Raw genomic sequence first — 12776 nt, forward strand, 5'->3', positions numbered from 1 at the left:
GAACTGTAATCAAGTCGTGTGGCCTTAATGGCGCAAGAGTAAAAAGACTGAAGTGCAAGAGTGTAAAGAACCCACTTTAAACTTCGTACAGAAACTGCCACTAGTTGCAAAAATTCGCGAATATTAATTGCCAGGAATTTTTCCTTGTCCGAAAAGAATTACTACACATGTTCGGAATAAAACGCTATTTTAAACTAATTTAGCAGTAAATTAATAAAGCTAACAATAATGTGGTAATCGTTTACGAAATAAGTGCGAAAGACATTTTTCGCGCATGGGCGCATTATTTGCGTACGAGCGACGAAGGAGCGAGTGCTTCATTTGCACGAATCCAAAAAGTAAAGACCCAAATAATTCTAAGTGATATACAGAGGTTTGTCCGCCCTGTACGTTGCAGTTCCATCTTGCGCTCTTCCATCATTCGAACGCAATAAAAGGATTCCTCCTGGACATTTACAATTTCCATCGCTGATCCGCTCCCGCTAACCCTGTTAGGAGCGCAATAATTCGCATTTTTGCTGAGACAAGTCAAACAAGCGTAATTGCAGAATTGCATTTATGAAATATCGACCTGACACAGTTCGCAACGGCAAATTCCATTCATCATCCCAATCCAAATAGTAAACTTCCAAGGAAGATTGCGACCAATTTGTTTGACGTGTGATATTTTATTCAACTCCCTGATCCTATTACTGTCTACTTTCTGAGCTAAAGATCAAACTTATAAAGCTAATGATGATTAAGTGGGTAGGCAAGATGGCTCCTAATGTCGGGAACTTTCCCGATTTAATAAATAATAACCCGACATCGACTATTTAGAAATAAGTTGAGACGAGACGTCCTTTATAATTACGTCAATCCGGCGAGCTTACTTCCAGCTTGCCCGATCTGGAAACAAAGTGGAAAAAGGACGAGCTTTGACTGGAAACCGGCTAATAACCGCCCCGGCTCGGGGTAGATGGTGGAGTGCTGATAATTTCAAATTTGCGAGACAAGATAAATAGCCACGTCACCCATCTCGCTCATTAGCATTTAACCTGCAACGACGTGCACAGCTCTGCAATTAAAGGTGTTGCAGGAAAATCATTTAGCAAGCTTCTTGTGCTAGATCACGCCAAGATAACATTAGCATTTAGAGCAAAACGGAAGCGGTGCAATCGGTTGCACCGCAAGCCGGACACATCAAGCAAACACTCGGGTTTATATTTAGAAAACACATTTATTCACTCAGACTTTTTGTTTGTGATGTAGGCCTTGATGTAGAAATCGGTGAACAGGTAAATCATCAGCGCCACCGCCGGCAGATAACACATCAGCAGGACTTTTGGATAAGTACAATTTTGGTTCAACAAGGGCATGAGAAAAGATAAAAGCACCAAGCAGTGTTGAACCTGGAACATGTATATTCTTCAGTGAATCTGAGCGAAGAGGGACTTACTATTTGCAGCTGGGTGAGGTTCTTCTTCCACCAGATGTTGTTCTTGTAAGCAGAATCCCACGAAGTCAGAAAGTAATAAAAGTACATGACCAGGTGGACAAAACAGTTGATGTAACCCAAGACGTAGAGTTGACCACCTGGGAAGTACTTAGCCGACATCCAGCTCCCCACCAACATTAGTACGTGGTGGTACATGTGAAGAAACGTGATCTGTTTGTACTTTTTCTTCAAAACGAAGAAAACCTGAAATCAGAGATGCTGGTAAGTGTGAGTGACTATCTCGAGGTGTTACGGTATCGAAGAGGTCCACTACTTTGAGGAGAAAGTACCAATAGTGCGGAGCTGTCAAATCGGGGTCGTCCAGCGGTATGCAAAGCACGCTCAGCTGAGGCAAATAATATGTACCCTGAAAATTGTTTATTAATTTTGTTAACCCCGTGGACACGGTTACTGCGTACGACGAAAAGTCCGAGGAGATTGCAGGCCATTTGGAACAAGTTGTACCCCATTATGGTCTTCCTCAGCGTGTAGGGTTGCTTGTTTTGCATCACATGTGGCCCAATTTCGAAAATGAAGAGAATGTAGGAGACGAGTATGAAGAAGACTGGGATGGGGGACCCCATCAACGCATAGTTCGTCATTCGGGAATCTGCAAATTGAAATGTGTGGTTTCGGTAGGGAAAATTTTTTACCTACCTCCCCATTGCAGGAGTTTGCTGTAACCCAGAAGTAGTTTTTCCATCAAGAAGAGCATAGTTTGGGGCACAAGCACTGAGCGGAACTAACATTGTAGGTTCGACGATTCATAAATTAGAAATTCTTGAACGAGACCTTTAACCTTAAACCGACCGTATCATTGTTTCAACACATTTGCATTTCAAATTGTATTCGATAATGACTTTTTACTTTTTTATCTTTTTGGAACCGTCGAAACAAATTGTCGTTTCGCAGTGAACAAAGTGGCGCAAATAACTTCTGATATGTTTTGCTAAAAATAGAGGTCAGCAAATGTTGGTTCAAATGAGGGGTTTTGGTTTTTGAAAGGTACTGATTTCCATAAATGTGGAGTAGAAATATTCCAATGTATGCAGAGGCCAGGAATATTCATTAACTAAGACAAGTTCTACCAAGGAATAACCAAACAGTGTTTTTAGGCAGCCTTAATGAAAACGGTAATTTTTCGTACTCACAAGCGGACGAAAAGTAACTTTTTTCGGACGCAATTTTTTGGACGCTGACCATCTGGCTGGCCATCTGTTGGTCTGTTTAGTAAGTTGAATTATGTAAATAAGTAGATACATAATTGTATTGCATAGTAAATTTCTAATTTTTTTGGCAAGCTGATAACAAATATGTACTATAAAAGAAATTGTTAATATGTATTAATAAATTTATCTATTTGAAAAAGGTAGATACAAAATAAATTTGTTTTGCAGTTCTTGCGGTCGCATAAAAAATATAATGTGCGCCTCTGCCAAAAAGTGCCTTTTGTCCTCGCCTGTTTTAAGCCTCGGCTGCGCCTCGGCCAGAAAACTGCACTCGAACGAAAAAATGCACTTTTTGGTCTTGCTACACAAATAACTATTTAGGTTTTTTCCACCTTTTAAAGTTGTCTTAGTTGCCTACATCGTACACTACCTCCTTGCTTTTCAAAATGTGTAAAGAGCAACTAAGTTCGTTGAAAGATCTAAAACTGTAATATATTCAAGAAGGCCAGAACCGAAGAGGAAAACACCAAAGGAAGACGAAAGAAGATTAAATGAATGAGATGTAGAACATCTAAGAGAAGACTTGGAAGCTCTTTTGAAGACTTAAGGAAGACGTGAACGTACACTCAGTACATTTACCACATCCCTCCCTGCTTCTAGGGTCCACAGATTTTAAGACAAATCGATTTGCGAAATTAATATAACAAAATTTATTAAAAACTTTATACACTCTAACAAACTAATATTCACAATCCAGCGCTTTCTTCGTTGCCAGTCTCAAACACTTTTCTGTTGCAAACATGTATTTTTCAATGAAGCTTCGACCTCTTTTTCACGTAGGTTTTGATATAAAAATCTGTAAAAAGGTAGATCATCAAAGTAGTCTGCGTCAAGTAGATCCCCAGGAGAGCTTTGGGGTAGGAACAGTTGGCGTTGAGAAACGGAATGATGAAAGAAAGGAAAATGAAGCAGTGTTGCACCTAGAAGAAACCCTGTGAAGATCTTGTTTGCAAAAGAAATGTCCACATTCTTACGAGCTGGAGCTGAGTGATGTACTTCTTCCACCAAATGCTTTCCTTGTAGATGGGGTCCCAAGCCGTTAGGAAGTAGTAAAAGTACATGACCACGTGGACGAAGAGATTGGGCATCCCCAAGAAGTAGACCTGTCCTCCGGCGAAGAATTTCACTGTGATCCATGTAAAGATGGCCATCATGAGGTGGTGGTACACGTGTAGAAACGTGACTTGGTTGTTTTTCTTCCGGAGGACGAAGAAGACCTGAAGTGGGGGTTAGCAACGTTTGGGGGATGTTTCAAAGGTCTTACTGTGTCCAGAAGGTCAAGGATCTTGAGCATCATGTAGTAGTAGTGCAGGTTGACCATTGTGACAACGTGGGGGTCGTTGGATTGGTCGAGGGGACTGCAAAAGAGACTCATTCGGGGGATTTGGCCCAAACCCTGAAAGGCCCAGTGAATTTGGGTCAAGAGTTGGTGGGAAACTTGCCATTATGAATATGGTGGCGTTGAGAATGATCTGGGCCCAGTTGTAGACCATCATCGCTTTGTCCAGATTGACTGGTTGTCGATTCTTCATCACGGCTGGACCGATCTTGAAGATGAAACTTACGTAGGTTGCTAATATGAAGAAGAGCGGCAGCGGCGAACTCATCAGAAAATAATTCTGTGTCCTGGGATCTAGAGAAAACTGTTTTCTCAGGTGTGGAGATCATTTGCGAACTTACCCTCATATTCGAAGATGTCGAGGAATAATTGGTCGTTCGTGGACGACATGGTTTCGCTGCAACCAATTAAATTACACTAACGATCATTTTAATGCACGTAGGTATTTAGCCAGGCTAGACAATAGCTCTTGTGACGTAAAGCTCCACATTATTCACAAATTCAAATTATGATTCTTGTATGTGGAGCAAAGCGAGAAATTTCAAGGTGAACGAATAAAGCGACACACTGTGAAGCCTCAAATTCTAATTTTTCAGACCGCTTGATGCTCGTGAAAATTTAATGAAAAACTCTTCCTTCCAAAAAATATGTATTATTGCGCCGTTGTGAGATAACCAAATGGAAATAATTCGTACATTTTTGTCGGAAAAAATGTTTCGAGGATCGTTCCGTTATGGAATTTAATAAATTAAATTACTTAAAGCGGAATTCTCGATTTGCATTCCTTTAAAATAAATTGCTCCAGTGTGCAGTGGTTGCTTTGGAGGAAGAGCTCGCCGATGAAAGTTTCCGTTAAAGAACAACAAAAATATTTTCCACGGAGCAAGCACGTTGCGAGAGTTTCGAATAAGGACCTTGACATTCTAAGGTGATGCAGCCAAAAAAAAAAAACACAATCCAAAACACGTCATTAAACAATGACAATGAAACAGTGTGAAAACTCACACAATAATTCATTATCACATTGCAGTTGCTTAATCCATATAGTGTAGACATTTTCTTTTTCTCCTCCATTTAAATAATACATACATTACACATCTGCCAACTGTTAGGTAATGATATTAATTACCCACGACCGTGACTAATGACTTCACCGATTGTCTCGAATTGCAAAATTACATTACAATACAGTTGCTCGATACAACGCAAGAGTCATAGGTCATAATTATTTTGAAATATCGTGATTAGCCACGCGCGTAGTAATAAAGTCAGTTCTTATATGGAAGTGATGAAATTTGCACGTCGTAGAAAAAGTGTCGTTGTTTACTCGCGTGTAATGGCTATTACCCATAACTGTATCATCCGAGTTAAAACAGAAGATCAGTGTAGAGGTATTGGATTTTCTCATGGACTATGAGTCACAGCTGCGCAAACGACGAATGTCGGTCTCAAGCAGGCGCTACAAACCGACCGGAAAACATCGTCTTTCATTAATTAAGTAAGTTTCGTCTCTCTCTCTCTCTCTCTCTCTCTCTCTCTCTCTCTCTCTCTCTCTCTCTCTCTCTCTCTCTCTCTCTCTCTCCCCTCTCTCTCTCTCCCTCTCTCTCGTCTATTTGCATGTAAAGTAGTCGACGTTTTTAGTTTTCATTTACAGCTTTTTCACTGGTTTATCGCTCCGCCTGCGCGCAGATATTTACAAGGTCACAGCCCATGAGAGAATCCAATACCTCTACCATCGTTTACGGGGGGAAAAAATCGACAGTTTAAAAAAGAATCATAATAGTACACGCTAGGGAGCGTTTCACAGATCAGAAAAAAATTAAATCGAAAATGATTGGAAATTTCTTCCAATTGGAATTAATAGCTACGGAAGTTGGGCATCTGAGACGAAGGCGAGGACTCCAACCGTACAAAATTAGTGCAACAGGGAACTCACGGAAACAGTTTTTCACAACAAAACGTGGATCAACAAAATTCGAAACAAAAGAGGTTATGTTGTTAGGCGTTGCGTGTTTGTGATTGGTTTACTGATTTTGCTTTAATCAGTGATACCAACACACAATGCATTTGCATGAATTGTTCCAGAAGTTTACCCCAAGCAATTTCACGTTTTTTCGTCAATTGAATCTAAATAACAGGTTAAAAATTTAAATAAGTCAGAAATAAGGTTTAGTTACTAATATTCAGAAAGTATTTTAAAAACAGATTAAAAAAACTTTCAGTACAGCATATTTTGCGCCCTCTATCCACAAATTCTCAAAACATTCACTTTGCTCACTAGTGAGAAAATATTATTTCCTCACTAGTGATTCAATCGCCATTTTTGCTAACTATTTGAGCAAAAACCACTAAAATCTAATGATCATGGAAAAAAAAGCTTTTTTGCAGTACCTAGACAATATGTGAATGTTTTCAGAATTGTTAAATAAGATTTGAATCTTTTTAAGCAATTGTTACGTAGCTGGAGAAACCGTGTTTTTTTTACTTGTGCATAAAAGGTGAATTGTTGTTTTGTTCTGTAATATTCATGAAAACTAGCAAACAATGAATAGTCAAAACGTTAGACCAATCAAGTTAAAGAAATTCACAAACAAAGAATATTTCCGGGACAGAGCCAATTTGTGTCTGTCACATTTAGACTTTTTATACCTCATTATATACAAATTAATTTATAATCTATTGTTGCTTAAATGTAACCCCTTTTTCGGGCATGCAGACAATGGGAAGAGAACATTAGAAATAAAAGTGAGAAATGTAACAAGGTTAACGCTAAAAATTGTTCATTTTTCCTTATCGATTGCTCGATAGATCAGTGTGGTTAGGAATTCGCAGTAATTGTCCTGTTGAATTGTTTTTTGCAATAATGTCAACAGGATGTCGAGCAGATTGTCGAAACCCGAAACGTTGTCTCTTTTCAAAGTGAAATTTTTTTGTGGCAATTTAACGTCGGCAGCACGGTTATAAACAAGTTAATGGAGGATTTCGTTTTTTCGGTTAGAACAAACGATCAAATTCCAGCGTAACCTTGTTATCGGTCCTTTGTCCGTAGCGCTGACCGAAGCTCGCCCCCTTTCGGGAAGGTGTGCCGCCCCCAGCCCACACGACGCAATCAGCATCCCGCTTTTAATTTTTTTCTTTGCGCCGTAAAGTTTTTGCCGCTGCCGAAATTCGGCAAAAAGCCCCGACCGGATCGTAATTAACCCCGAAACACGTCACAAAGCGGCCGAAACAATTGGACAAATGAAGCAATAAACTGTGCAAAACACAATCGTAAATGTAACGCCCTCGATGGTGCGGTGTGCAACAGAGAGACCCATAAGGCCGCTTGATTGGGATTCGCCGGTCCAGCACGGCCGCAAACCGGCCGCGATGGGCACTGCAAACATGTGCACAAAGCTCCGCTACAATCCCTCGTCGACTCTTCCCTCACCGCTAATCTGCACCAGGAAACGGACTGAAATAATGTGCTTTCACGACCAGCAAAGCACCCCGCATGGGCATGGGACACGTGTTTGCGCGATGCTAATTGAACGCCTCCACCAATCAGTGCGAAGGACGAGTGACCAGATTAAAACAAAGCCGACCGAATTTATGGGCACGAGTGGGCTAATGGGCCGGCCGGAGTTTATTCAATTACTTTTACTTTTGTCCTGAAATGCAAAATCCTTATCACCAATTACTATGTTATCAGCCGCAGACAACGATAAATTTGCGTTTGGAACGATAACACGCATTGCACGTGCAAAAAAAAAATTCAAATCGAGCTGCGTTAATTATGATCAGAGGGATTAAGCAAGACTTAGTGCGGTTAAAATTTGGATGGGTGGCCGCCGGGAATGGCGTCACTTAATCGCTACAGTAATCGATTTCGATGACCTGGTTGTATAAAAAGTAGATATCTAGGAAGATAAATCATCATAAACCATCAAGGTTGTAGTCTTTTTTGTTAAATTTAATTTGTACAGTGGAAAATTTACCATATTTAACTGTGTAGACTACGTGAATAGTACGAATCTCTCAGATAACGCTAGTATTGTAAAACTGGCGTCGTTACCACTCAGTAATTAAAAAAAAATACAATTGTGATTTGCGTTATTTGGAGGTCGTTTATGAACGGGACGAACACGATTGGTCCGATGTGACCCCCCTGAGGAACGCTCGATGTAACGATGATTTCACGCGAGAAAGTGAATTGACCACAAGAATTATGTCACTTAGATTGGAGGATAAAATAATTAATATCGACCTTACCGAAAGTCTTGTAAGAATTTGTGGCCACACTTGACAACACTCACTTGGTAATTACTAATCTTCTGAATAAATATTTGTATTAGTTACATTAATACTCGTGTTGCTTGGAGGAAACGCAGTGATAGATTTCGCGAATGTTGCCAGAAATTGTTTCGTCAGTTCACGAGGACGTGTTAGAACCGGTCTCTGGGAAAAACGTGCAAAAAGTTTACAACAAAAATGATAAATGCGTTAAAGAAGTGTGTAAGTTCTCCGTTTACTATCATAAAATCGTGAAAATAGTGACAAGGTTATGCGTGAGATAGCAACGTTGAAGAGGAAATTCAAGAACTTTTTTGGAAGGAAAATGTGAATTTGCATAATATAAAAAGTTTGAAAAATTGAAAAATCGCATCAATTTTCAAAATCCATTCCAATTCCAATTTTTCTTGTCCAAATAAAGGACAATAAAACTCACTAGACTCACTAGACGATGACAGTGTCTCAATAAACACTGAACTAGGACACGTGCGTGCCTACATTTGACTTCGATTTTTTAACTATGGTAATTGATATTTTAATAAATACTGTAATCATCCAAATATTCAAAAATTGCGCTAGTTACGAAACAACAACCATTTTCTAATATTTATGGTACAAGTGGGTGGCTAATGATTTATTGTTCTTGTAGCAAAAAAATTAGAAAATTCAATAGTCATTGGTGTGACAACTTTATCAAAATCAGGGCATCAGAGTAAGCACATTTGCCGTTGCGTGTTATAAACAGTTTTTATCCTCGCCAATTGTGTCTCGTTTTTATTAATTTTCAAAGAATAAACAGGCCAAAACGGCATATTTGCATTTATTATCACAAAAATCTACAGACAAATATGCAACATATTAACAACAATGGTCGCGATTCGATTAAGATGAATAACTGGAAATAGTTGTGGTAACTCTTATCACAAATGATTATAAATGTTATTTTTGCACGACCTCTATATAATGAGCAACTTTACTCCCTGATTGTAGGGAGTAAAGTGGCTCATTTTTTCCCTTGTCCAAAAAAGCATTGCCAACTCAATCTTTTATGATACATATCTATTTAATATATTTTTTTTTACCCAACAGTGAAGCCCGAGAGTCCTACAAAGCACCGAGAGTAACAATTATGCACTCCCGAGGTGCATATACTATATTTTGCACGACCCAAGGATTTTAATTAAAAAAAGCCACTACATACATTATTTTTAATTGTCAACAGAACACATGACAGTTAAAAATATTTACAAACTTTCGGCTTTTTTCAATTAAAATCGTTGGGTCGTGCAGAAAACACGGCGCTTTGTAGAACCCTGGAGCTTCGCCCTCGGGCTACAAAATGAACGTCGGGTAAAAATCATTCACTCCCTTGGTGCATAATCTACTATTTTGACAAATTTTCGAATAATGTCAATTTGATACTTATTTCAAACTTCAAAGATAATAAATCATAAACCATTCTCATTTTACAAAAATATTTCGCGGAGTCTCGCAAAGTCAAGGTTAATTCAGCTACTTTTTAAATGCCGCAAACGCCAACAGCGGGACCACTGTTACAAATGCAAATGATATGTAGAATACACCGAATATACGATATCATATTTATAATTTGGTTATCAGGAAATGCCTATTAAACACAAAAACAATGGCGATAGTTTGCACTTTATGCATCTTATCAGATAAAAATACCAATGATAAATTCAAGAGAGTCCTCATAGCTGTTTCAAGGAATTTAGATTTATTTGATAAATATGTACTATAAAAGAATGAGACACTGTTAAAATAAATTTTCTTCTAGGTTTTTAGAACACAGTCTTATATTTCTAAAATAAAAGCAAATGACTGTATTATTATGCAAGCAAATTTTAATCAGAACCAGGCAGTTAGGCTAATTTCCAAGTAAAATTTTGCTATTTTCCAAAGCGCATGCTAATTTTACTAGGTGCAACAAACTCTTCATATTCAGTAACTTCTTTGTTCATCGTAATGAAATAGTTATTTGCATTACAAATGCAGTAGGCTACATTTTACAGCGCGAGGTTTTAAGACCGCGGGAGTGTTTTTACAAAAAACGAGCGATGTGATAGCTACTTACATTACATAATGCGGTAGGCTACATTTTACAGCGCGAGGTTTTTAAATTGAAACACGACCGCGCAGCGGGAGTGTTTTAACAAAAACCGAGCGATGTAAAATGCCTACCGCATTAGTAATGCATTCATCTTTTTGGCCGAGGACCCATTAAGAACTTGTTTTCTCAAATTTGGAATTTGTTGTAACCAATAATTTTGCAAAATCTGTCAAAAACTGCCATTTAATTAATTAAATAGCAGAAAGTTATCTATTATACCCATAACTGACACGCTTACGATTTACACCACAAGATAGCGCCATCAGACAGAAGAAAACAATTAATTTCTGTTCATTTTTGAAAACTGAGCGGATTAATGGTAGCGGTATCTTGTTTTAGTATAAATGGACTTGACTTGTGATACGCTAAACATTTTTGTGGAGGTTCCAGAAAGCTTAAAATTTTCTTGTTATTTTACACACTCCGTGCGGTAAAATGACAAATAGTTTGCTTAGTGTGTAAAAATCAAAATACCCTAGCTGTTCAAAATGTGTAAACATGTCATTTAGAGTTGAGGAGGCCAAAAAATGTTTACCGCATTAGTAATATATTTAACTTTTTGGCCGACGAACCATTGTTACTCATTTCCTCAAATTTGAAATTTGTTGTAACCAATAATTTTGCAAAACCTGTCAAAGACTGACATTTGATTAATGAAATGGCAGCAAGTTACCTATTATACCGATAACTGACATGCTTACGAAAACGATTAAATTATGTACATTTTTGAAAATTGAACGAATCAATGGTAGCGGTATCTTATCTTAGTAAAATGGACTTTATGATGATTTTTTTGGAGGTTCCTGAAAGCTTAAAATGTTCGTGTTATTTTACACACTGTGTGCGGTAAGATGACAGGTAGTTTGGTTAGTGTGTAAAAATCGAGATACCGTAGCTGTTCAAAATGTGTAAACATGTCATATAGAGCTGAGGAGGCCAAAAAAATGTATTTCTTAATGTTTTTATAAATTTTCTCTTCACTTGAGCATCTCCCCCACCTGCCCGTGCCGAAATTGCTGCGGATTCCACAAACATCCCTAGACATAATTAATAAATCCAGGACAAATCCTTGAAGATTCCTCAAGAATTTGGGGTCGTAAAATACGTCGTCGGGGATCAAGCCGTGTTTTCCCTTCCACTTTTCCTCCAAAGAAATAAAAATGTATTAACGTCGTAAGCCAGTCCGTAAATCCGACAAGGCCTTTCTTGTACAGATGAGAATTAAGTGATCCCCGTTATCTACCACCTACATTAGTGTGGCGGCTTTTGTCAAATTATCAAGAGGACCTTTCATTTCCTGACGCAATCAGGGAGCCGTTCGCCAATTGTTGTGACATCCTTTGAACTATTTTCAAAACGGGAAACGTTCGGAGCGTCCGCACCCCGACGCACGACAGGATCCCATTTCAGAAAGGATAAATACTTCAACTTTGCAGGAACGGGTGACAGCAGGATAACTTTGCTAATTAACTGGGTTTCGACCGAGGATCGCGTCCGGTTTACAGCAAATGTTTCGCGCGCTAATTGTCCCGGATTTTTACGGCAAACACTGTATCAGGAGAAAGGACCTCGAGCTGATTCCGGTTAATTAGCGGAAAATTAGCACAAATAAACTTTTACATCAATAGAGTCAGCCATCAATAGTTAATTATCTGTCACAGGGAACCACATACATTTTTTTTTTCAAGAATAATCAATATACTAACAATTTCTTGTGGGGCCAACTGGCATGTTTTATACATTCCGCAGGATATTCCTCCTCCGCCTTTATTCTTCGCCCTCTTTGTACCATCCCCAATTTCCGCAACTCCTACATTCATTTTGCCACACTCTTAGGAATCGTATTTTTGGCAATGTTATTTTTGTATAAATTGTGCTTTAGGTAGGCGCCCGTATATTTTTAATAACACTGCGCCTCCCCGTCAAGGATATTTTCCAGCTTTTTATTAACTTGTTTTAATTAAGCATCGTCCGTAAAAACGAAACGAGCACATGTTGTACAAAAAAGAAATTCAGATTAAAAAAATTAAGCACCCCAAGCTTCACCCCAACAGATTCCCGTTTCCCGCTGATGCATCCGATGCAGGCGATGCATCCCATAAATTCGGCTTAATTCCTGTTTGAGACGAGCAAACATTCGGACAAAGCTGGCGGCGGGATCGTTCGCCGCCGCCAGGCGAAATTATTTTTCATGGTGGGAACCTGACAAGTCTGCTTTTTAAGTGGCGCAAATAAATCTCGGCGAGCGTGGTCAGACTGGAGAGTTGCTGTGTAAAAATCTCGAGGAGGAGTTCAAGGACTGCAAGATATCAACAGCTTTTTTCGGAG

The 12776-nt window shown here is 38.8% G+C and overlaps 3 protein-coding genes across 8 annotated transcripts in view; 1 reads left to right on the forward strand and 2 right to left on the reverse strand.

Moving 5' to 3' along the window:
* The window catches only part of LOC138141634 (chaoptin), a 161735-nt gene that overhangs the window by 108244 nt on the left and 40715 nt on the right, over nucleotides 1-12776 (forward strand). The window lies entirely within an intron of this gene.
* On the reverse strand, nucleotides 1200-2255 carry LOC138122078 (very long chain fatty acid elongase AAEL008004-like). Its single transcript, XM_069036221.1, has 5 exons — nucleotides 2135-2255; nucleotides 1897-2087; nucleotides 1731-1844; nucleotides 1439-1681; nucleotides 1200-1391 (listed from the first exon to the last, which is right to left on the reverse strand). Exons 1-5 carry the CDS (start codon nucleotides 2190-2192, stop codon nucleotides 1224-1226), a joined length of 774 nt encoding a protein of 257 aa, XP_068892322.1. The 5' UTR covers nucleotides 2193-2255; the 3' UTR covers nucleotides 1200-1223.
* Nucleotides 3342-8442, reverse strand: LOC138122076 (very long chain fatty acid elongase 7-like). Its single transcript, XM_069036220.1, has 6 exons — nucleotides 8297-8442; nucleotides 4387-4442; nucleotides 4149-4339; nucleotides 3971-4102; nucleotides 3681-3923; nucleotides 3342-3626 (listed from the first exon to the last, which is right to left on the reverse strand). Exons 2-6 carry the CDS (start codon nucleotides 4433-4435, stop codon nucleotides 3456-3458), a joined length of 786 nt encoding a protein of 261 aa, XP_068892321.1. The 5' UTR covers nucleotides 4436-4442; nucleotides 8297-8442; the 3' UTR covers nucleotides 3342-3455.

Source organism: Tenebrio molitor, chromosome 1, assembly GCF_963966145.1.
Source record: "Tenebrio molitor chromosome 1, icTenMoli1.1, whole genome shotgun sequence".
Taxonomy (NCBI): Eukaryota; Metazoa; Arthropoda; class Insecta; order Coleoptera; family Tenebrionidae; genus Tenebrio; species Tenebrio molitor.